Raw genomic sequence first — 25,283 nt, 5'->3', positions numbered from 1 at the left:
TCACCTAGCTAAGTGCTGCTGTCCTCCTACTTAGATGGTACTTCCTTCAAGAAGCCTTCCTGGATCTACTCCTTTTCCACAGCCTCACCAAGTTGGATGCCCCTATTCTGCACTCTGAGTCCCTTTTGTGCCTCTCCCGTGTTGCAGCATTCAATTAAAGTCTAATGTCTGCTCTTGGCAAGCAGGGAACATGTCTCTCCATATCACCACCACACCCGAGAGGCCCATATGAGGCCTGGCATGCAGTGGGCCCTGGGGAGTGTGGAGTTTCTGAAAGTTACAGTTGCTGAATGAATATCATGATTGAATCTATAAACATAGCAAGGTACGCAGTTGGGGGAGTGGTTCCCAGGCTCCGCAGGGTGGAATAGAGTGCCCTCAGTCAGGGCTGTGTCAGCAATGCCTCCAGGAGCAGGGTCTGCATGAGGATGGATCAGGTTGTGTGTGTAGAGAAATCCCAGATACCTGGCAGAGGTTGGAAATAAGAGTAGAAATCTGCAGCCTTTCTGTGGCTGGGCTCGCCTATCCGTGTTAACACCAGGACTGCAAAGACCATCCAGGACAGCCATGGGTAGAAGGTGGCAGAGGACAGGAGGGAGAGCAGGCCCTCTGTGAGCCAGATGTCATGGAGGCTCACTTTTCAGCTTCTGGCCAGTGTTCCCCACTTTTGCTTTTTGCCTAGGGGTTGGAGGTTGGGGTACGTTTCCCCACCTCGGACCTGATCAGCATCTGGAATCTCATGTGGGCTCGGGCTGGGTGTCATCTGGAGTGCGTGAGCTGAGCAGGGGCGTGTAGTAGAGGTTAAGGAAGGGTTTATAGCAGCAACTACCTTGGACTTGGCATGTAGTGCCTTGGAGAGCTGGGAAGAGGCCGAAGCACCTCCCACATGCCTCCCAGCGACAGGGTTGTAGTTTGAGGTCACTTGGGGGCTCTGAATCACACCCCACCTCACATACCAGTGTTGGCCATAGTCATCCACAGGATACAGTTCTTGGGCCTCATGTTAGGGAAGGGATAAGGAAGGAGGGGTTTCCTAGTCAAATTACTTTGGGGAACATTTGGTTAAACAGGGTTTTTTATTGTGGATTTTCTTAACCCTTACTCTACTGATGTCTTGAGCCAGTGCCCCAGGAGGGCTGCTTTTTCACAAACTCTTTCACTCAGAGAGCATTTTACAGGAACAAAACAAAATACCTGGTGGATAGATTTTGGATCAAGGAGTTGGCATTCGATTAACATTTTAATATTTTAGGTCTTCACAGGAGCCTGGGCCTCTCTAGAAATCTCTGGTGGCAGTTTTCTCTTCGCTTGTGACAGACAGGCTGGGATGGGAATTGAGGCAAATCACAGAAGCTTTATTGCTCTGAGCCCTGTTCATTCCCCACACTTGGGTTTCAGCTGGCTGAGCAAAGGCTGCTTGTCCAGTGACATAACCAGGAGCAGTTTGATGGGAGCCAGCTAAGAACACAGGCTGAGGCTGCTGTAATGAGTGTGGGGCACTCCTCCTCGGAACGGGTGCACTCGAGTTGTCCTTTTGAAATATCAGTACTAATTCACAGCTTACGGGCTTCAGCCGTCCTGGAGCCAAGCGGAAATTAAATCTGTGTGACTCTGATGCTTTGTGCCTTTGGTGGAGAGCTGACTGATGCTCGTTGCTACGTTTCAGTTAGTGTGGTGGCTGGGTTCATGACCCCCAAACCGTCAGTCATGAGGGTCCCGGTGGGCCCTGACCTCACCTGTTGAGCGTCTATTACGTGTGCAGCTCGGAAGGTACCATGGTCAACACTACAGAGGCCCTGCTATGCTGGGGCTCACGATCCAAGGGTAGATGCTGTCAGCGAGGAGCTGAACAAATAACCCCCCACAAACTCCAGGCCAGGTTCACAGACACACCCGTCACTTTTATCACATGTTTGACCATGAGGTTTTCTGCCCCCGGTTTCCTGGTCCCCATTTTTCCTGTAGAGCCTTGCACAGAATAAGGGCTTAATGAATATTTATGTGAGTAAATATTCAACACAGGAGCTAGTGTTACACATGTGAAGACCTGCAGAAGGGGTTTATAGTTCAAATGCTTATTGGATGGTTCTCCCTGGTGCACACTGGCTGCCGGGCTGAGGCGCAGAGCTGTTTTGGATGCTGTCTCCATGGTCTCTCGGCCTCCCTGACCAGTAGCCTTGGTGTGACCAAGAGATGGGGTAAGAGCCAAGAGCATGCATGTAGTTCAACCTGGCAGCTTCCTGAAGGACACAGTGCCTGTACCTCAATGAGTGTTGGCCGTGGAATAGGAGGTGAGGATGTGTCCTGGGCAGAAGGCCAGAAGTAATGACAGAAGCACAGTGGTGTGCAGGGGGCAGCGGGCCCTTCAGTGCCACTGTAGTGGTAAGGTGGCGGTGACCTGAGAGAAGGAGCTCTGACCCTAGTCTGGGAGGGCAAAGCTGAGCTTTAAGTGTGCGTCTCACACCTGTGGTTCTGGCTGTTCTGCAGAGGCTGGACTGAAGGAAAGGAGAGTAGAGATGGAGAAAGGAGGTGGCCGGTAGCAGGGGTCCAGGGACTGGAGCCAGGAGTTAGTGAGGGAGTATCTGCTTGGGTCTCATCCAGGGTTCCAGTTCTTCAGGAAGCTGCCCACAGAGCTGGACCCCATGTCGCTTCCATTGCGTCCCTCCCCCCACCCCCACCCCCAGCTGAGCACCGAGCCCAGTTGCAGTGCAGTAAGTAGTTTTTCCATTAGACGGGACCTCTCCTAGCTCATGCCTTAACCCTGCCCTGTGGCTTTGTCAGATCCTGTCCCAGGGACCCAGAGGCAGCCTGGGTGACCCATGATTGCCCGAATCGCTGCAGCCCCTCCTGTGTGCCTACAGATCAGCCGACACTAGAAAGCTCCTCCGTTATCATCCAAACAGTCCTCCCTCTGTTCTGGTCCTTCCTCAGTGGCCTTCCATCCATTTCTCCAATACCCCCTTGCCCTTACTCCTCCCTCATGCCAAGTACTGTACTTGGGGAACAGACCCTGGGGAAAGCCAGGGGAACAAGGTGCTCTCCGATCTCGTTGATCACTTAGTAGGGGAGACAGAGCATAAACTCATAAATACCTAGTATATCTCGTTGTGTTCCCTCCTGTGAGAAAGTGTCTTTGCTTCACCGTAAGGCCAGGCAAAGTTTCTTCTACAGAGTATAGTGTATGTTTAATTAAGTCAGAGGTGGCTAGGCCTCGCCTCTCATGCTGGAGGTTGTTAGAGAAAGGACAGAAACAGCTAAGACAGGCTTGAACAAAAGTCAGCATTTGTTGGTTTAACCGAAAAGTCATTGGGGGTGGGGTTAGCTTTGAGCTGGACTGAACCCAGAGCTTCCAGCAGTGTCTCCAGGATTCAGTTTGCTCCTTCATCTCCAGCTCTGCTTCCCATTGGATTGACTCTGGTCCAAGGTCCCTTTTGGTGATGTGAGACCTCTCACAACCCCAGGATTACCTCCCACTAGCTCTGCAGCCCCAGCAGAGACAGAGCATCCCTTTCCCCAGTAGCTCCAACAAAAGTCTTAAGCCCAAGTCTCATTCACTGTCAGTGACCTGGCCTTGTTCACATGTCATGGTGTCCCTTGGGGCAGGGATATGAAGTACTCTCCTCCTCAGACCTAGAGCCAGAGGCAAGGGAGGGGTGTGGTTCCCTAAAGAAATGGGGGCTGGAGGGATGCTGAGCTGGCCCAAACTCCCAGCTCCTTCGTGTGTGCCTTCACTCCTTGCAGCTGGCTAGGAATCAAATGCAGAAGAGAGGTTCAGACATGGATCTGCAACTCTGGATGCTGGGCTTGTGGGGTAAAGGGCAGTCAGTACCAGAAGCTGTCTGGGGTTCTCCACAGAAGTGGTGTGAATTAGCTGCTTCTGTCCACAGAGTCCCTCCTCCATTCCTTTGCTGTCATTTATTTCCTGGCACAGGCACTTTCATTCACTCCTTCATCTGATTTTGTCCAGCAGCACCAGCCCCTGTACAGGGAGGGGGCTGCTTAGGGAATCGTGGAGGCCTCGTCTGTGACTCTTCCGCCTCCCACCCTCCTGCCTTGTAGATTTTGGCCTCATACATTTGTTCACCCCAGTGTTTGCCATGGGTTGTGCAAGGTAAAGACTGTCAGTGAATCAGACTCAGGGACTCAGGTACTGCGTGGCTTCAGTGTGCATGGCAGAGGGAAGGGCCACCATGACTAGGCTGCTGCCCCAAAGTCAAGACCAGTGTCTGTTCTGCTTCTCCAAGGAGTGAGAATCTGGTAGATGCAAGTGGAACTGTGTCCTTTTGATCATCTCTCAAGTCTTGTCTCTCTTCCTCCCCAGACCTCTCCTCCCTCCTAACTGGTCTGTCCATATCACCCCCTTCCTCAGACTGTTCAGTCTTTGAACCTGAACCCAACTCCTTTTACAGCACTTCCCCGAGTCCTTAGCATGGTGATCATCTGCCCCTAGGCTCCCTGTCACTTTTGTAAGATGTGTTTTCACACCTGCCACTCCTTCCGGGCTCTTCTTTTTGGACTTCAGGAGCCACCTCTTCTCAGGGACATTTCCCTGACTCTAGACTAGCCGCTCTGACCAGCTCTCCACACGAGTGCGCTCATGAACCAAAGATCCTGTCCCTTCCCACATAGCAGTCCTGCTGGGTAAAGCTGTATGTAAGTACAGATTCCTGGTTATCTTGGCTCCCCAGGACTGAGGGCTCAATGACAGCAGAGTGGTATAGTGCTCCCCACTATAGAGCTCCCCAAACTCATTCATGATCCTCCTTACTTCCCATCCACTGCCTGCTCTCAGGGCTTTGAATGCTGACGGGGCCCCTGGGCGCACCCCATAGGATCCATGCGTGTACCCAGAGCCACCACACCCAACCTCGAGGCAGGCAGCATCTGGGCCTTCCCCATGGGTGGAGATAGTCCTCATTCAAAATTCCCCAGCTGGCAGCAGGGACTTTCTGAGCTGCCATCCATGCAGGGGCAAGTGGCAGAGGGCTGTAGATTTCGCTTTCCCTGCAGAGGAGACAAATGGTGCTGCCTGAGAATAGAGGGTGGCACCACCCTTGTCTCATCATGACAGAACATTTCAGAGGATTTCTTCCTTCGATAGCAACTGTGTAAGGTGGACTCAGAGTTCCCTCAACTCCTCTTTTTAAATGGGTAGTCGCTTAGAGATCCAGGTGGAATGTCATGTGACTCAACCAGAGCAAGCTCTCCAAAGAGCAGGAGCTGTGTGGGCAGAGGTTGCAGTCTGGTTATCACTGGGCCCTCGCTGGCCTATAAATATATAAAAAGAGAGAGAGAGAGAGAGAGATTAAAAAAAAAAAACCTAAACTAGTCTTTAGTATTTGAAATTGGGAAGGTGCCACATAAAGATCCAACATCTCTGCCTCGTTCCGACAGGGAACAGTGGCAGCGCCTTGCACAGCTTGCTGCACCCCCACCACTCTCCCTCCGTCACTGCCATGGCTGTTCTCAGTGAGTCCTGAAACCTTTTTCTTGGTATATAACATGCACACAGAAAAGTGCACATACCCTAACATTAAGTGTCAGGTTTTCACAAACAACATGCCCACGCAGCCACTTCAAAAAACTGTTTCTGAGTGATTTGATGTTCTTTGGAGTTACTAGTTTTATATTTGTTTTTTGTTTTTAACTTATTACTAACATATGTAGCTTTGTTTACTGTATGACTATAGTGTTGGGGGGAAAAAAACCAATTTTTCTTTTTGCAGAAAAACCTGCCATTGCTCCGCCCGTCTTTGTGTTTCAGAAGGATAAAGGACAAAAGGTAAGGGGCCGGTATGTTCTCTTCACATGATTACTCTGATTTGTTTTCTCCCAGAGGGCTCTCCCAGGTCACATGGCCAAGGGTGCTTCTATCTTTTAAGCCTCCACATGGGAGCTTGAAGGGAAAAGGTCCTGTGGCTTGAAGTTACCATGGTGAGAGGCTAAGACGGGCGTATGTGGAAAGGGCTCAGAAATCGTGCTTTTAACAGTGGTAGAAAGCTGTTTTCTAATTCCTAATGCTTTGTTTTAGAAATACTACTGTACATTAGGAAGAGTAGGAGAGAGAAAAAGTAGAAGGAGCAGGGGAGGGAAGGAAGGAGAGTAATGGTGCTTAAGGGGGAAGACGACCTTTAAAGATTTTAGGGAGCTATTTTGGGCCCCAACCAACTTGGCATAAATGCATTTAGAGTAATTAATGATTAGTTGGCTTGCATTACGTATTTACCATCCATCTTTGTTATTCGTTGCTTCCTCATCTTGAATCTTAAATGTCTTGGTTGCCCTGATGTTGGAAATACCTTGCCTAATTTGTAGCAGTGAGCCAGCAGCTTGTTAAAGTCCTGATTGGTGTAGCAGTAGCATTCCAATGTCACATGCTCCTGTTTACCCAGAAGTCATTGATTTTACGTCTGCCCTGACAAATCAGTGTGGAAGGTCAGGGTTGTGTCCAAAGTTAGTTGATATTCTGCAGTTGATGCTTCCCAAGCTTTTACAAGGACTCTGAGATTTTGGAGTGAGTGACCAAGGTGCCGCGCTGTACTCTCATGTGTTTTGAAATCCGTTTGCATCTTATTGATTTGAGAGAATCTCTCTCTCTCTCTCTCTCTCTCTCTCTCTGGAGACTTGTGATCCACAGGTGAGGTGCTCTGGTGGATCCCCAATCCCCCACTCGGTGGCCAGCTCTGATGTTGGGGGCTACTGGTCTAGAGATTTGGGATTCCTGGAGGCCAGCTACTGCTCCTAGACCCCACCTCTCAGTCTGAGAAGAGAGGCCAGACTTCTGTGTGGCCCAGGTTGTCCTGGACTGTGTTTAAGGGCCAAGAAGAGAGCATGTGTGTACAGGGGGCAGGAGGGATAAATAGCTGCCCTATCCACCCCCACACACATGTACCCCCTTGCAGGGTACCTTCTTTGTGAGCTGGGGCTGATCGGCTAGGCTTGCTCTCATAAAAACTCCCATTGTTATTCTTTATTCTTTTGCTAAAGAATCACAACACCTGAGGAAACATTCTTCCTGTTTTGTTTCAGCTTTCTAGGTGGTATTTTCAAGACACATCACCCTCTGTGATCTCCTCTGCCTTGGGCCCTGACCAATACATATAACTTAATTACATGTATTTTTATCATTTGTCTTTTGGAGCTTCACTCACTGTGGAAGGGCTGATGCTTTTCTGCTAGCTTTTAGAAACGCTTGTGTTCAATTTCTGTTTTAATTTGTGAAAGTTGCTTCTTTCCGGTTTTCTGTAAAATCAGGATTTTCTAGAATTTTGAATTTTACCATAATCGTTCAAACTACTTTTAAATAGGTCTGCAAAACTAAGGCCTGCCACCAACACCTGTTTTTATAAGTAGAGTTTTATTGGCACACAGTCATGCCCACCCTGTTCCCAGTAGCCAAGGCTGCTTTCCCACTGTGACAGTGGAGTGAAGTAATTTGGATGAAGACATATGGCCCACAAAGTCAAAAATATTTAGTGGCTGACCCTTTACAGAAAAAGTTTGCCAACCCCAGACTTAAAACAAGTAATAGGAATTAATAATTATTTAAATCTAAGACTTTCGGACAACCAGCAGAAGGAAACACTAAAATGTAGTATTTGAAGTCCTAATTTCCACTTCAGTACTGTTTTCACAATTGAGGTGGTTCTTGTCTATTGCCTTGTCATTCAAAGGCTAACTTACATGTATGCCCTCCGGAAGGTTGGGGTGAAGCTGAATCAGAAGAGTAGCTAGGAAACTGCTCATCATCATCTTAAAATGTGCAAATGTAGTTCTTATCAAAATATTGACTCAGAGCCAACTCTAAATGGGCTTCTAAAAATAACTGATCCCCAGCTCTTCAGAGTTCAGCTCTCCGCTCCTGTCGTGCCTCTGGGACAGCATCACCGGCAAGATGCGTGAAACTGCTGCATGTTTACAAAGGAAGAGCCTCTGTAACTGTCCGGGAGAGCAGCTTTCTGAGCTATCAGGTGGAGAGTGGAATCTTCCTTCTTTCTCTGCTGCTTAGGACAGCTCGGAAGTAAGGCAGAGAGCCAGCAGCATAGCTGAGACAGCCAGCTTTGTTTCTCCTCAGCTTCCCATTTCAAGGGAGATGGGCACGCAGAGCTGCAGGGAGCAGCCCTGGTGCCTCGGACAGAAATGAGAGTTTGAGCCTCTTTCAGTTCCTGTCTTGCCGACATTCCAGCCCATCTGCCCTTCACGCTGCTAAAGCAGAGTAGGGAACAGGCTATATGGGCTGCTGTAGGTGTTTTCTCCTTTTCTCTTCAAATTTGTATTTCAAAAATATTCAGGTCCTCAGAAAAGTTGAAAGAATGGTGCCATGACACTTGGGTGTCCGTCACTCACCTGGCTTCATCAGCAACATCTTGGTCGTAAATGCCAGAAGCATCTATAAGTCAAGTTCATCTGATGCTCTCCCCTAAATCCTTCTGCAGGCAGCTCCTGGGAATAAGAGACATTCTTCTGTGGCCCCACTGCTACTGTCAGTCCTAAGAGAATGATTGTTAATTCAGAAATTCAAGCCTTCAGTATATATTGTCTGTAATTATGTTAACCAAATTGTCACCCAGATGTCCCTTATAGCTATTTTTTGAGACATTTCCTGATCCACAAAGATCAAGAAGTCCCATCGTCAGCCATTGGCACCACTGGCTTGCCTTTCAGTGAACAATCTCTGAACCACCCAGTGGGCTGTGCTTCACAGAGCTCGTGTTCCCCACCCCCTCCAAGGAGAGCTCTCCACAGACCCAGCTGTTATTATAGAATCATGATTGAGGGAAAATATTTGAAACCAAAAGAAAAAAATGAAGCTGTTAGGCCAGGCATTTTTTTGTTTTTGTCAATAGCAAAGCCACATGGTGCTTTCTGTCCTATCGAAGGCCCAAGTTGTATTTACAGCAGACTACAGATTGGTGGCAGTGGCCAGTCGCTTGGTCTTAGGACAGATTGTCAGATGTCCCTATTGTTCCCAGCTTGAGAAAGCAATTGACAGTTTTAACTCCAGTCCTAAGGCCTAAAATCCAGACCCAGAGCCCCGCTAACGGCATGGAATTGTCTGTCCTTCCTTCCGTGTTTTCATGCTTCCTCAAGAGGGCGCTCTTCATGAACTGCTTACATTTATGTATTTCTGGTTTTAATGGCAAAAATGAAACTTTTTTTCTTAACTGCCTTACATGGAAAGTTTTTTTCTTTTTGATGTGAATAATTTTGAATCTTCTTAGAAAGAGGTTGTTTCATTGACTGTGACGACTATTTGTTTCAGATACTTTATCTTCCAAAAGTTCATCTGAACAGGTGAGCCTTTGAGGTTGTACTTGCAGGGTGGCATCCGTTTAGAAGAAAGAAAGCAGTTGCAGACGTGCTAAGCAGGAAGTAAGGTGTCCCTGAAAGCACTGTCACAGTATGTTTAGATCTACTGTTGATGTAACAAGCCTACCCTGTGTGTATGAGTGTGTTTTTGGCTTTTGTCAGCCATGTGTATTTTAGGATGATGTGTCAAAAGCTATCAAAATCTTGATGTCTGATTTTAACAAACATGTTGAAGAACTACAGCTCTTATCTTGGTTCTCTAGAGCTCACTTTTCTTGTCCAGCAAAAACACTCCAGCCCCAAGTAGAAAATGCTGGGATGGCATACATGTTTCTTTTTGGTCCACCAATTTAGGCTTCATTTCAAGTTCAGTACCTCCAGGGCATTTGAACACTTGTGCCCTAAAAGCAGGCGTTGAAAAACAAAATCCCAAGTGGTTCCAGTTAGAGATAGGCTGTTTTCCACAAAGGTCTGGGTTTAATTTTCTCTTATAGGGTGTTGGCACGTGGACCATCTTTCATATCCTGAGCAGGTTTGAGGAACAGCATGAGAAGGAAGGCCTTTGTGTGTGTGTATCTCCCCTGGATAGGAAGAATCGATTTTGGTGGCTTTTTAGATATATGGATGAGTTAACATTTTGTTGCATTTGCCTTCCTCAGAATGTTTGAAAGTTCTCTTGAATCCTCTTTATAGAGTCCCTTTCATCTATCAGGTTCACCTTTAAGAACTAGCTCCCAGGCCCTATTTAAAGACGTTTTTGGGCAGCCTGGGTGCCTCAGCGATTGAGCATCTGCCTTCAGCTCAGGGCATGATCCCTGGGATCTGGGATCGAGTACCACATCAGGCTCCTTGCACAGAGCCTGTTTCTCCCTCTGCCTTTGTCTCTGACTCTCTCTGTGTGTCTCTCATGAATAAATAAAGAGGTTTTAGTCACTTCACACTCAGAAGAAATGTAGCCAGGTCTGTGGAAAGACACAGGGCAGCCACTTAGTTCACAAAGTGAGAGAAACAACTCCACGTTGTGGATGATGCCAAGTGGGAGATTTGGGGACCAGAGCCCATCTCTTCCAGGATACCGGTTTTATAACCCCATTCCTCAAGGAAAGAGTCTTGGCCACAGAGCTCTGGGTCCGTGGGAGCCCCTCCAGAGTCCCAGGAACCACCTCGAAGGATGCCAGGGATGTTATACTTTCCAGGACAGAGACTTCCAGAACCAGCTTTCTCTTGGGCTGGATATTTTCTAAATACACCCTTGCCACAGTGCTTGGGGTGAATGAACGTGGGAGAATCCTAGGCCAAGGAGCTCCCTCCTCCAGCCGAACTCCCACCCATCTGATATGAAACCAGCTCTCCATGTCTCAGCCAGCTGGTTTGGTCACCACACATCTGTACTCATTGAGGCAAAAAAGCATTGCCTTGATCTCAGGTTTTGGGGTTTGTTTGTTTTTTCTGTTTTTTGTTTTGTTTTGTTTTGTTTTTAGATTGTATTTGTTTGATAGAAAGAGAGCACATGCATGAGTGGGGGCAGAAACAGAGGGAGAAGCAGACTGCTGCTGAGCAGGGAGCCAGACATGGGTCTCGATCCCAGGACCCTAAGACCATGACCTGAGCCGAAGGCAGACTCATAACTGACTGAGCCACCCAGGCACCCCTTGATCTCAGGTTTAAGCGGAATGAATTAAAAGGTGCTGGAAGCTCTAGAGCAGAACGCACAAGCCTGTGAACCCCATATACCCCGTTTTGTAGCTGTGTGCTATTCCAGGCTTGCCTTCCCCACCTTAGTGGACAGAAATGGTGCTGAAGGCCAACTCCTTCATCAGTATCCTTGCAGAGATGGGTCATTAACCCTTAGGGACAGTTAGACATAACCCCCCCCCACCCTCGTTTCCCTCTGATTGAGCCACCGTCCCCATTTTGGTCACCAAGAGTGTTACTCACAGCCCATAAGCATGGTAACTCCATGCTTCCTGTTTTGAAAATGGGGGTCCAGGCCTCCTACAAAGTTAAACTGTAGCCGATTCCACGTTCATTTTCCATTCTCTCATTATGGAGGGCCAGTTTTGTTGAGCAAAACACGACAGTGTATGCCGGCTTTCTTGGCTCATCCTCCCAGGCAGGAGCTGCCGAAGTCTGAACGTCTCCAGCCCTTCGATCCCTGCCCACCCCCTGCCCCATGTTACAGCCTTTATTTACATTGAAGGAAAATTGTCTTTTTTGCTCCCAGTCCTCTGCAGAGCAAAAAGACTTGTCGGATTCGGGAGAGGAGCCTCGGGGGGAGGCTGAGGCCCCCCACCATGGCACGGGTCACCCCGAGTCAGCTGGTGAGCATGCCCTAGAGCCTCCTGCCCCTGCTAGCGCTTCAGCCAGCACTCCTGAAGCCCAGCTTCTTCCTTTCCCGCGAGAACTGGCAGGGGTAAGTCCACCTCCACCCAGCACTCCACAGCCTGGGGGTCCCAACCCAGACCAGCCCCTTTCCCTTTGGGTTACTCAGATCCAGACCCTTAATCACAAGCAGCTGATGATAACTGAAAAAGGTGGTCACGATCTCTGCAGCTCCCTTTAATTCTTGCTGCCAAAAAGTCAGGAAAAAGAGTCCCCTTTTACATTGACTTTCTGAATGGGGGAATGTATATGCGCCCGTAGCGAGAAGCTAATCCTGTTTCCTGAAAGAGTCATGAGGGGTCAAAAGAGGGATTGAGTAATGGGGTAGACCCTCCCCCTCCGTCCTTCCATTTTTCTTTCTCCTCTCCATGAATTTGGGCATTCAGGTTCAGAGTCTTAGAAACAACAGAAGCCCCGACTTCCTTGATCTAGAGGAAGAAGAGGTGTCTAAGGCAGACTGCTTTGCAAGACCAATTGTATTTGGACTGTGGTTAGGCTGTGAACTGCTTGTCTTCAATCAAAGCAGGAAGAAGAAAAGACTCTTCCTTTGAATCCAGAGGGAACCCCTTGAGCCCTTTATCTTTGTATTGAGAAGGCTTTTGAAGATTATAGGTGGAGAAGATTGTGAACTCTCGAGAACAAGAAATGTCTTGAGTGTTTGGAGGTTGATAAAATGGGAAAGGTAAACATCATCCTACATTCAGGATTGAAAACTTCATGTGGGTACCTAAGCCCCCCTCCCATTCTCGTGGCAGGAAACAAGGCACACTGCTCTACACACCAAGCACTGGGCAGCCATCCAGGGCATCACACTCCCAGACCTTTAGCTATCCCTCTGTCACATCACTAGTCCCCTGTGTTTTAAGCAAATCATTAAAATTCAGTTACAGCCACCAAACCCTGGGGCACACAGGAAGAAGTGAAGTCCAGCAAAGGTGAGGTTGGAGGCCAGTTTTGACATTTTGGAAGAGTTTATGTGGTGGGAAAAGAAGGAACAGTCTTTACAGTGTGCCAGGTGGGAGTAACGGTGCAGTCCCTCATGGCATACAAATGGGTTTGGGCCCAGTAAAGATTCCAGCCAGGAGGCACTCCACCACAGTGTTCTAGGGGTGCAACTCTTGTGAGAGTACTAGAACTGACAGAGCAAGAATGAGGAGGTGATCACTTTTTCGGTTCAGGGCCAAACAATTCCTGGAACCTTCTCCTGAGTTGAGCATTCTGAGTTATTGTGCCTTCGGCCTTTGGAAACACAGGAAATCATGTCCTCAGTTCCAAGAACAGATGACCTTCATGTGGATCTGCCCAAGAGGCTCCAGGACCTTTTGCTGCTGCCTGGTTTGAACAGCAAGCTTATAGAGCACCTCTAACTGAAGGGGCTAAGGGTTTTCGATTGAGAGCAGCAAATGGGTAGGTCACAGAGGTTGAGGCACAGCAGCTGCTTCTCCAGAGGCACCTAAGGGGGTCTCACCTTCTGCCTATGGCCGGGCCAGATGTGGATTTCTGAGTCCTGGCCAATGGGACTCGACTTCTCAATTCTTGTGAACTTTGAGTCAAAGGCTCTAATCCCAACAAATTCAAACCATCCCCAGCCCAGCCCTGCAAGGTCAGGTGTTAATGGTAGAGAACCTTAAGATGGGTTGTAGGTCACTGTGGGAGGACGTTAGGAGTGGGGGGAGCAGTTGATGAATGTCCCAGCATAGAGGTGAAGGCCATGCACGTGACACGCACATGTGCTATTTGGTTTTAGCGTTCGTAACTGTAGGAATCCCCAGTACCATCAGAATCTCGGCAATGCCAGTGTCGCAACATTTGGTGACAGCTCTGAACCAACGGGGGCTCGCTCCATTGGGCCCTCAGCACAGAAGACTCTAGCTTATTGCCACTGGCTCCCATTAGCTGGCTTTCTTTGAGTAGTTGGGTGTGTTCAAGGCAAAGTAAACATTTTTTAGGTCAATTAGGGCATAAATCAAGGCAGATGGGCCTGATCCCAGCATCCTCTTGGAGTGAGGTGATTCTTTGGTTAGCTAAGACTAGTTGCTTTTGCATCCAAACAGATTTAGATCTTGCCCGGTACCACACTGGAGTTCAGGAAACCACCCACCCTTACCCAGCCAGTCTCGCCCATCACATTTAGTCTGTTCTTTATTGCATGATCCCTCGAGGGAATGTAAAGCTGCAAGTTCTTTATGATAAATAGTGGCTTGCTAAATTATTGCTTACAAAGGGCTTGCTCGTCTTTCAGTCTCCCCAACTCTGGCCATCAAAGACTCAGTACCGGGAACAAGCCTCTATATATCAGACTTACTGGCTTTCAGAAGACAGCTTGGAGAAGACCAAACCACATCCAGATGAAGTTCTCTGACCCGGAGAAAGCAGGCAGCTCTTAGTGCTTACTCTGAGCCTGGCTTAAGTCCCCCGGACTGAAGCTTGGAGCCAAGGCCCTGTGGAGCCTGAAATGTGTTTATTAGTCCCACCAGGAAGCTTAGACAGGTTCTGGAACCAGACCCATAGCTGGACAGCTTCCCTCATCTTCTGGCTTCTGCACGGGATTTGACCCTCATTCTGCTCCCACCCAACATTCAGACCTTTGGAGACCACAGCTCTTGGTCTTTCTTCAGTGTCTGCCTGTTTGGTAAGACCTTCTGAACTGGTCACCTTAGGAGCAATGTAAACAGCATAGAATTGGCCAGTAGTCCATTTGAAGACAAGGATGTATTAGCGGGCCCCTCCTTTGATTGATTTTTTTCATCCCTGCAATCCATTTTCCTACAGCTTTGGGCAGCCGGGCTTTCCAACTGGTCAGTCCGTATCAGAATTACTGAGGCCCAAGTGGGCCAAACGGTGTCTGGCTTGGTCTTGTTTTCTGGGAAGTCAGGAAGGCTGTGAGTGCTGTTAATTCCTGCTTACTCTCCTCGTGGGTCTGTGGGTCAGCTCCATTCCTTCCCCTTGGACTGCCCCAGCACCTTTGTCCTCCTTGAGGCCACACCAGGCAGCCTCATGACAGCCATGTTTTTTCAGGGCTGGCTGTGGGGGACTGGGGGGGGGGGGGCGAGGAACTCCTTCATAAATGTAATGATGGTAAATTTTCACTGTTTCATCCTTTACAAAGAACTGAACTTTCCCACATCTACAGTTCCAGGGTCCTGTTACTACTATTAGACATTACTACCTATTTTGTACTTGGGAGCAGGGACATGCACACCTCATAGAATGAGCAGGTGCCCCTGATGTTTCTGTGGCTCTGAGAAGAGAGCGCTGCCACTCCTGCAGTTCTTCCCATCTGTCCACAGCAGCCACCATTGTGGGGGCTTTGCATCTTCTCTAAAGCCATTTCCCCCATTCATGCTTTCTGACACCAGGGAAATGAAATGAAGGATTCTCTTTGGGCTTCTTTCTTTTTGCCTCCCTTACGTAAATGTTGATTTGAGATAGGTTCATCATGGTGTCTCAAATGGGCACTGACTCCAGCTTCCCCTAGGTATCATCCTGAAGCCCTCAGCCTCACAGAAGTAGATTCCAGTGTGGGAAGAGACAAAGGAGGAAATGGGACTTTAACATCTGCGCTTCTGCCCTAGCTCCCCCACAAAGATGAACCCTGGAAGCCTGTTCTGAGAGTCCTCCTCACATGAGTCCCCATGGCAGTGGTTTTGGATGCAGGCTTCTGGGTCCAAGGAGTTGTAGCTGCGGGGCACAGCCCCGCAGGCATTGTGTATGTCCCAGGCATTGTTCTCAGCTGGCCCCTGTGTGGTGTCTCCCTCAGTTGGGGTGACGGGTGGCCCCTGACTGCCAGGCTGCTGCATTTGTGCAAAGTGTGGAGCCGGCGTTGGCCTTGTTTTGGACCGGGGGTGTCTTAAAAGGGAGTTGCTTCACCCCTGTTTTGTGAGAAGACAGCATGAGACAGCCAGACAGCAAGCTCAGACCTCCAGCACAGTTGGCGGGCTGGGGATGCAGACATCAGACTTCTCACACAGGGAACTATTGAGGATTTCTGGAAGAGTTGGCATATCCAAAGCAAGCAGAAGTGACTTCTCATACATTCTGTCTCCTTGCTTCCTTATGCTGGCTCCTATCGAGGAATGCTGCTGGCATCAGCTTAGCTTTTGTGTTGGCTAGCTCAGACCCTACAGGAGGTTCCAGCAGCTTCTGGAAGGTCCTTCCCTGGCCTTGTCCTCTCAGCCTTTCCAGGACCAAAAGGCCAGCCACATGCCTCTTAGAAGAGATTTGGGGTATGAGTTTGAGGGTCTCCTGCCTCTGAATCTTGTCTGGCCAGGTACTTTTCTTCTCTGGGTCACCAAAGGGGCTGTGACTAACTCACGCTCCATTTGTGCAGTGAATACATGCTGATCGACTTTTGTGCACAGCATTGTGGGGGTTGTATGTCTGAGCTGTGAGCAGAACAGCCAGACAGACACATTAGATCATTTCCAGCTGGTAGAGGCCCAAGGGAGACTGGGCACTGGGGTGGAAAGGAGCAGCTTCCGCTTGCTGGTTGGTAGGGCAGTGAGTGAGCTCGCTTCCACCCTTGGAGGAGGCTGGGAAAGGCCTTGGCAAGGCCACACTGAGTGGACCTGTAGGAAGCGCATCCCAGATCTTATCTTGGAGATAGCACACACGGAAGGAACGTTGGGGCAGGAATTGTGTTGGCATGTTCAAAAAACGGGAGGGAGACAGCAAAGCTGCAGCACAACAGCAAGGAGAGGGGGTTCAGGGTGGACGGGGCAGGGGTACCCAAAGACCTCAGCTCCTGGTCTGGACACACTTCTGTGGAGCGGCCCCTGGCGCACTCATCAAATTCTAAAAGAGACTGATTCCTGAGAGGTTTGGGGTGGTGTTGGCATAGTTAATTAAGAAAGTTACATGTCATTAAGAGCCCCAAAATACACAAAGCAAAAACAGAACTGAAGGGAGAATAGACTGGTCTATTGGTCTTGACGAGCCCAGCACCCCACTCCAGTCATCACCAGAGCGTTGGGAAGAGAACAGAGAGGGCCTGGATAGTGCTCTAAACCCCGCTGGCCTAGCAGCACTGAGCTACAGAGTGCCCAGGACCTCCTCCAGGGCAGACAGACTGTGTGCTAGGCCACAAAACAAATTTTGATAAATTTCAAATGACTGAAATCATGCCGGGTCTTTTCCAACCTTAGTGGAATGAAATTAGAAATCTGTACATTTCTGGAAATCCACACACGTGGAGGTGAGCCCAGCTAGCCAGTGGGGCAAAGGAAAGCTGGGTGCGGAGGCCTCTTAGGATGGGGACGGTGGAGGAATACCCTTTTCAGCAGCTGAGGAAACAGGAAGCTGGGGTCTGACAAGCTTTTGGGGCCATTGACAGGGCAGGGGGTGCCACTGTTCTATCTATAACACAGGGACACCTGCCTTAGGGCGTCTCTGAGGCCCACAGAGCGCCTGTGATTTGTGTCCCTTCACTGGACAAATGCCAGCTGAGCTCCCACTGTGTGCTGAGGGCCATTGCCCTCCTGGGACTTGAGGTAGTGAGGACCCTAACACAGATCACACAATCAGTGAGGTACAGAGGAGTGCAGGGGGCAGTGAGGCCACAGGACCAGGGCAGGGGCACAGGGGTTCTCATGTGAGAAGCCAGGGAAGAGCGAGCAGAGTGAAAAGTCAGCTGATGAGTGTCTGCAAGGCCATTTCCAGATCCCAGAAGTTGCTCTCAAAGCAGCAGGTCCCCCAGGATCCAAGAGGCTGCCACATGTGGAGTTGGTACAGCTGGGATGTTTATTGATTGACAGGAGAGAAGCCAAGAGCCATGGAACCAGAGCTCGGAGTGGGCCCTGCCACTGTGAAGGAATAGGAAGGAGGTACCTGAAGTTCGCACCTTAGTGATGTTACCCAAGGAAGGGGATAGTCCCAGAGAAAATACCTGCTGTGCCAGTGTCATGGCTCTGTGTCATCAGATGCCCCTGCAGACCTGGACCCAGTAAGAGGAAAGCCCTGCCAGAGTATGTGTCTCAGCAACCCCCCAACACTTAGTCCTGGGCTGGGGAACCGCTTAACGCATCCAGATCCACCACCGTGCCTTCCACATCTGGCTGCCCTAGGACATGACTCCACATCCCGACTCTTGTCATGCCCTTCCCAGAGGCATAACATCCAGCAGAAGCAAGCTTGCTGAGAGCACCCCGGGTGTCAGCCATGGCCAGGTGTCCAGTCACAGGGAATGCTGCCTACCTGCTTATCCCACTGATGCCTTCCATCTCCCTGCGGGGGGGATGTTGGCACCCCCATTTCCCAAGCGAGGAGACAGAAGCCTGAGCGAGTGAAATGATTTGCCCAAGATGTGCCTTCAGGAGATGTCAGAACTGGGAGAGAGGAAGCTCTGTAGGCCTTCCAGAGGGGTTGAGCACCTTCACACTCTGCCCTCATGGTCTGGCCACTGGATTGTGCCCATTGGAATCCCCCCTTGACTCCTCCATTTCATCTGGGGCCCAGTGGTATGTTCACAGTTGCCCCAAGGACTGTTGAATCCCTGGTGTGTTATGAGGGGTTTGTTTCCCAAGCACTTTGATGGATGGCCTCCTTGGATCACCTGGTGCAGACATAAGGACAGCAGTCTTCGCCCTTTCACAGAGGCTTGCAGCGAGCGCTTAGAACAGACCCGAGCAAGCAGCCCAGGCTTGCATTTCTGACCCAAACCCAAGTTGTTGATCCACACAGGAGAGAGTCCAGGTTGGGATCCTTTTCTCTCCCAGTCTCTTAGGATGAGGTCCGCAAACTCCAGGCCTCTATCTGCAAGCTCAGATAGTGGAGTATGCATATGGCCCAAGAAGCTGAAGGTCCCTCTGTGGCCCTTTATGGAGAAAGTGCTGCCCGGGGCTCACAGCTCATTATCTGTGTTATTTAGGGCAGTTGCTGTGGTTCCACTCCACCCTGCAGCTAGTAGAGCACTTTCCCAGGCATGCCTCATCTAATTCCTAACAGCTCCTCAATGCAGGTGGTCCTCATTTGGCTAAACTTGGACTTTAGGGACTTTTCTGAAAATAAGAAAATTGGCTCCTCCGCTTGCTCTCACAAGAGTGCCCCGGGAGGAGTGATGTTCACCCCTGGACGTGTGCTTCTGGCTGCTTAGTTCTGAAGAGTTGTAGGTCTGTGAGGGATTGGATATTATCTGGGGATGGGAGCGGGGCTCGTTTTAAGGCTTCTTGATGGCTAGTTCACATTCTAAAACTAAAAGTTGTGGAAATTCTTCAGCCACCTTCTGTCTTCGCTTGTGCTTTTCAGTAGGTTGTGTTGTCTGCTGAGTTATGTTTGACGATTGTGTTCTGAACCTTCGCAGCAGACTTAGGTCCAAGGCATTGAAATTCTATGTTGCTCTGGAAATCCTGGTCCACCTTGAAACAGCGTTCCGTGCCATGGAACATGCCGGGGCAAGGAACAGAAATTGCTACGATCCGCTGTTAGGCAACCATTTTAAGCAGCCCTGCTGCCCTCCAGCATGGAGTAGGTTGCTTGCTGGCTCTTGGCAGAATGAATTTCAGCCAGATAACATCTTATGGTGCTTGAGTTGGGGGGTAGCACGCCGTTAGCTGTGACCGGTGGAGAGACAGAGAAACCGATCTTTGCGGTAAATGCATTCTCAGCCCTTAGGAGGACTCCTCAGCCTGTGGCCTCATAAAGCAGGCTCAGAAGGTTCCTGGGGGGATTTTTGAGCATTAGGTTAAAAGTCTGTCCACAACTTGGGTGCCTGAGCTCAGGGAGTTGGCCCTCAGCGTGGCGTTTCAGGATCCCTTCATGACGGAGCTCAAGCTGCTGGGTGCTGGGCAGCCTGGCCCTCGCTTACCGCCCTGCCATGTGCTCTCATTTCAGAGGCCAACTGGAGGCTCCAGCCCTGAAGGCGGAGAAGGTGAGGAAATCTCTAAAACGTTTCGTCTTCCTTGGTAGTAAAAGTAGAAGCAGCCTGATTCTCTCCTCCTCCTCCTCATTTTCTGTAGATTCCGACCGAGAAGATGGAAATTACTGCCCTCCTGTCAAGCGAGAAAGAACATCCTCTTTAACCCAGTTCCCACCTTCACAGTCAGGTAACCGTTGCACACCGTTGCCGGTCAGTGAGAGCATCTGTGCTGATGAGCCCGCCTCCCCCTTGGTGTCTGTCTCCTGTCCACACCCAGTTAGCACCCACATGAGACACCTTCTCTGTCAGGAGTAAAGCTGGAGATGCTCCCTTCTGGAACCAGTGACACTTAACAGAGGGTCGCCACCTAGTGGACTCAAAGATGACGCACCAAGAAATGGTCCCCCTGAAATAGAGGACTGTCGGTCCTGTTGGGGGCTCTGGCCATTAATTACATGTCCTCCTCCCAGATTTGTGGCTGTGTCTCTAGCCTGAGGGTGTAGAAGTGGGAATTACAGTGTCCTCCTAACCCTTCAGCCATGTGCCAAGAGCTTGGCAGTCTGGTTGAGAAGCACAGACACACATAACAAACCAAGTGGCCCTGGAACACACTTTGGTGATGGAATGCCGTGAGCTCCCAGAGGAGGCCTTGGTGGAACATTGAAGGGTGGGCCAGGCTGGGACCCTGTACAGAAGGCTGGGCCCAAGGCTGTGGAGCTCTAGGTGGGGACTGGCAGACCAACCTGGGGACTTGTTACAAAGGCTGATGGAGCAAAGATGCAGTTTCCCAGGGTCAAGAGAGATGCTGGGGCTATTTGGTGGGAGGTTCTGTGAGCCTGGGGACAGCTCTGCAGATCGACTTGTGTGCCCCTTCTCGTCCCCATCTTGACTTACCCCCGCCCCCCAGCATCGTCCATCTTCTCAGTCTTGGCTCTCTAGTGCAGACTTAGAGATGCACGTATATTCAGAGACGATCTCTAGTTCCTTATTGGTGGGTTCATGTAAAGCATTTTATACCTGCAAACCTTAAGGATAGCACTTTACGGGGAAAAGACACCCGGGAAGGTTGTTTTTGCTTATAAAAGTAATGCAAATGTGATGGGAGGGCACGAGGTAGAAAGTTAGTGTCCTTTCTAGATCCTCCCTGCAACACACTGGATTTCACTCCTGTTTCCCTTAACACTCACTGTGGACGTTGCCACATCCTTGCTCATGACTGCTCGAGGCCCCCCTGAAGGGATGTCCTTCGCCAAGCAGGCCTTGAGGAACCATCTGGATAGTTAGCAGTTAGGCTTCAGGAGATCTCCTCTCACTTGTTGCATGGACATTCCTATGAAACAAGGGAGCTTCTGCTTCCTGTGATGGATTGTATTCCTTCCCATTCACTGTGTACTGCGGAGCCACAGTCTGTGGCAGGAGGTGCAACAGAGAAGAGGAGAGGTGATTTCTGTTGTGGCCTAGGGGGCCAAGGAAAAGCCAGGGGCTTGAGGATAAGACAGGCGACCACAGCATCTAAAGGCCTGGTTCATAATGCTGAGCCTCCTACAGTGGGGCTTGGAGATGGAGCCTTCAGGTGGGAGAGGTGCTCCAGTACATGTGTGCCCCGCCTACTCACGCTGTTTTTCCTCTTGTTCCCTTCCCTGCCCGCACCTCCCTGTCGACAGTATCAAAAAACAATGTTTTTATGCCATCAACCTTCTGCGAGCCATCTGCAGGCAATTCTGACTCAGAACCAGGTGAGCCCTTGTGTCCCTCTGCCTTTTACTGCCAGTCACTGGGGGTTTTCCTGGGATGAAAAGCAGTTGCTCTTGTAAAATAAGATCTTGAACAGGAATGGGCAATTTGAAAACCGGATTCTTTTTCAGTTCCTAAATGTTTTCCCAAATCTACAGCTCATAGATTTGGAATCCAGTGTGAGGCAGGCTTCATAAGCCCTTAATTTATTGTTTCTGCAAGAAGGGCCTGGTCACAAGTCTTTAAGGTGTTGGTTTTGTTTTGTTTTGTTTTCCCCAAAAACAAAAAGCAGTTATAAAGAGGTATATTACTCGTTTTTCAAAATTGTACACAAGCAATACATTCATATCATTTTTTTTTAAAGGCAAATGGGAAATACATAGAGTAAAAGAATCCACTTCCCCCTCTCCCACCCAGAGGTAACTGCTATGAGGTTGATGGAATTTCCCAGACCCCATTTCTGTGCATTAGACTCTCACATTAATCAATGTTACTTAGACCTGTTCAGATAAATATGTAAGCATATTTAATCACAGCTTTAAACCTTGAAGGAAAGTAGCTCTCACCCCTCTGAAGACTATGGAGCCTTCCTTTTTTGGTCTTTCACTAGAGATCCAACTCCAAGATTTCCTGAAAGTTTCTCCCACGTGGCTGAAATTCCTCATAAAAGATTTAATGAGCAAGTTCAACTACCCGAATTCTGTAACCCAACCTGCCTTATATAAATTCATTGCCTACTTCAAAAGCATTGCAAGATAAGTCATACTCTGGCAAGAGGGCGATGTTTTTATAACTTAGGGGGTTGATTCAATAGCACCATTTCAAACAATAGAATTCATTTTGACTCTGAAAGCAAGCTGTTTTGAGCTGACCCCTTCACCAGGTTCTGAGGAGGAGTTTGGTTTGGAAGCAGCCTTGGGAACCCCCAGAGTGCTCGGAGTGCTCGCTTAGCAAGTAGCATTGTGAAAGGTAGAGCCCTGTTAGCCCAGGGGATCAGTCAGCTTCCTATGTCTAGATCACCTCAGGCTGTCAATTTCCATTACAGATCTCACCATCACCTCTAAGATGTGTGAGTGACGGCTCCCCTCTATCTCCCCACAGAACCTTTGTCCTGCAGCATTGAGAACAGGGGTGCCCTGAGGAAAGGGGGTTCCCAGGCCAGGCTGAGGGATACAGATGCAGCCTCACATCCTGGTCCCTGAGTCAGAGTGGAGTCTATCCTCTTCTGTCCTTGCCTGCCTTTTATTTTTTAGCTTTAATTTGGCAGGGGGCTCCCCTGGTTAATTTATGGAAGAATTTTATAAAGCACTTCCATATCCCTTTGCCCATTCAATTTTCCCCAGTCGTCCCAGTGATGTCCTTCATAGCAGAGGGATCAGATCCCCGACCATATACCACATATCTCTCTATCTGTAATACTTCTTCATTCTTTCCTTGACATTTATGGCTTTGAAGATTACAGGCCAGTTATTTTGGAGAAGTTTTTCTGTCTGTGTTTATCCAATGATTCCTGGTAGTTCCACCCAGGTAGTGCCCTTGGGGCTAGAATACCACAGAAGCGAAGCTGTGTTCTTCACACAACACACTGTCCCAGGTGGCACATGGTGCTTACCTGTCCTGGTACCCGTGGGGCTGATTTGCCCACTAGGTTAGTGTGGGCTGTGTCAGTTTGTCCACTGTGAGATCATCCCCTTTTTTTCTGAGGAGATACTCTGAGACACTACAAAAGCCCTCTCCTGTCACTGTTGCCCTCCAGTGTCCACCTCCACCGATGTTCTCTTGCTTGGATTAGTCATCACTGACGATTGATCGCCCAGATGGATCGCCCAAGTGGGGGGGTTTTCTGCGTTCATCGTTAGTAGTATGCTTCATCGGTGTTCTGTAAGGGAGCTTTCCTTTCTCCCCACTTAGTCCTTTGTTACATTGTACAGCAAGATGGATGCGTGGATTCCTGTTGTAGTCAACAGGATACATTCTGTCATTATTAGTATAGAATTTCTTTATTAGTACAGAATTTCTTTTAATCATCCCAGATTTGGCTGGCAGGAGTCCCATCAAGCGGGTTCCTACATCATTTTGCTATGACGCATTATTCTTTTAAGCACTTTGTTTTGTCCTAACAAGAGGCTCCAGGCTAATCATCGTCTCTCACAAGGGTCCTTAGTGGAGACCAGTCTCTAGAAACAAGATCTGTGTGCTCAGCAGGCTCACCGCCATTGGACTATCCCTGCACTTGGGCCCCCTCAATGCCCAGAAATGGGGACACACACACTCAAACCCATGTGCATACACATGTGTACACATACTTCTTTGTCCATATCTATCTGCATGTGCAGGTGACCCTGGGTTCACACGTATACTTCATATCCAGCACCAACCGGGTTCATCTGAGCCTCCCTGCTTCATATTTCTACCTTTCTTTTTGACAGAAACCTGGCTCTCTTTGTCCACGGTGCATGTCCCCAACACAACCTTTGCCCCTGCCCAGCCCCTGCCAAGCTGTCTCCTCTTAAGTCTTTTCGTCTTCCGGCATACACCAAGTTGAAGTTGAGCATGGCTTCCCGCAGAGGAAGGGCAAGGCAGAAAGTACCATCAAAGGAGCCTGCTTCCTCTAGACAGGATTAGGAGGAGAGAGAGATTTGCTTCAGAGGGAGCAACCTCTTAACCTCAGTGAGCTCGCAACAGGGCACACATACGCCCTCAAGAAGACACTGGTATAGTCACTCATGCACCCCGGTGATCCTGTCATGTGTGCTAGGGCTCTGGCCTTCAGCAACACCCTTTCATTGTACGCTGACCATGTTGCAGGAAAAGTGAGTTTTTTGAGGCCATGAAAAGAGAGCATGTCTATTTTGGTGAAGATGGGGCCTGCGGGCAGGCCTTGGCTTGGCTGTCCTGTGAGCATACCACCCTGCTGCCTTGGCTCCTTCGTCCCTAGTTGCTGTGACAGATGTGGCATGCCCTATCTGTCTTGTCTGTCGTCCATTCACTGCAGCATTCAGTGTGACTTCTTGTGCATCTGTGGGGTGGACCAGGTGCCAGGCCCAATTCCAGCAGATGCTCAGTGACAGTGATGTCCAGGCCTCCGCCCCCACTGGTCAGCCGAAGCTGGCTACAAGGGTCAAGCACTGCTGCTAGCATTGCTCTGCACAGAGCAGAGAGGTGGAAAGTGATCAGTAGCCACAATGTAAGCATTATAAAGCCAGCTGTAAAGCTTTTTAAAAATTAGTTCAATTGTGAGTTTCATCTCAATTTTTTTTTAATGTTTGTAAATTGCCACTCATCTTCTGAATAGTCCTGAGCTTTGGAAATGTGATTCAGTATTTCTCTCCTAAAGAGGAACATCTGGCAGCATGTCTTCCCCTGCATCTGTGGTGTCTGATTCTCCTGAGTGTGGTTTTTATGACCTCTCTCTTACGGGAGAGACCCCAGCTCACTAACACAGGCTCTTGGGAGCCTGCCTAGTGGACTCAATTCCTTCATACTAACTAGCAGCGAGAGTTTTTGTAATCCCATTTTTGCCCAAGGAGAGCAGTTTGGCTCACCAGCATGCAGACAACAGGAAGAAGGCTTTCCTGCTTTGTTGAGAACTCTGCATTGACTTTGTTTTATGCCTCAGAGTTTGGCCTGAAGGCATTTGTGTTGTTGCAGTGTACTATTGGTTGGTTTTTAGGTATCCACAGAATTGTGCAGCCGTCACCATAATTAATTTTAGATCATTCCATCACCCCAAAGAGAAGCCCCGTCCCCATGAGCAGTCACCTTCCACCCCCTCCCCAGACCCTGGCAACCAAGAATCTACTTTCTGTCTCCATGGATTCACCTGTTGTGGATGTTTCATATAAATAGAATCCCATATTATGTGATTTTCTAAGATCTCTTCCCATTTGTTTTTCCTCCAACGATGTTTTGTAGTTTTTGTCTGTTAAATTTATTTCCAAGTTTTATTCTCTTTGGTGCTATTATAAATGGAACTGTTTCCTTCATTTTTGGATTATTCGTTGCT

At 49.1% G+C, this 25,283-nt stretch overlaps 1 protein-coding gene across 9 annotated transcripts in view; it reads left to right on the top strand.

Moving 5' to 3' along the window:
* The window catches only part of RANBP3 (RAN binding protein 3), a 52,404-nt gene that overhangs the window by 13,331 nt on the left and 13,790 nt on the right, over nucleotides 1-25,283 (top strand). For 4 of the 9 annotated variants that reach the window (XM_041761204.1, XM_041761200.1, XM_041761199.1 and 1 more), the window contains exons 2-6: nucleotides 5,727-5,782; nucleotides 11,534-11,722; nucleotides 19,519-19,555; nucleotides 19,644-19,730; nucleotides 21,208-21,279. In XM_041761204.1, coding sequence (XP_041617138.1) covers nucleotides 5,727-5,782; nucleotides 11,534-11,722; nucleotides 19,519-19,555; nucleotides 19,644-19,730; nucleotides 21,208-21,279 — 441 coding nt within the window. The remainder of the gene's footprint in view (nucleotides 1-5,726; nucleotides 5,783-11,533; nucleotides 11,723-19,518; nucleotides 19,556-19,643; nucleotides 19,731-21,207; nucleotides 21,280-25,283) is intronic. The other 5 variants (XM_041761202.1, XM_041761203.1, XM_041761206.1 and 2 more) reach the window with 3 other exon arrangements.

The sequence above is a fragment of the Vulpes lagopus genome, chromosome 7 (assembly GCF_018345385.1).
Source record: "Vulpes lagopus strain Blue_001 chromosome 7, ASM1834538v1, whole genome shotgun sequence".
Lineage (NCBI taxonomy): Eukaryota > Metazoa > Chordata > Mammalia > Carnivora > Canidae > Vulpes > Vulpes lagopus.
Note: the sequence above shows the minus strand (reverse complement) of the source record. Positions and strands in the feature narration are given on the sequence as shown.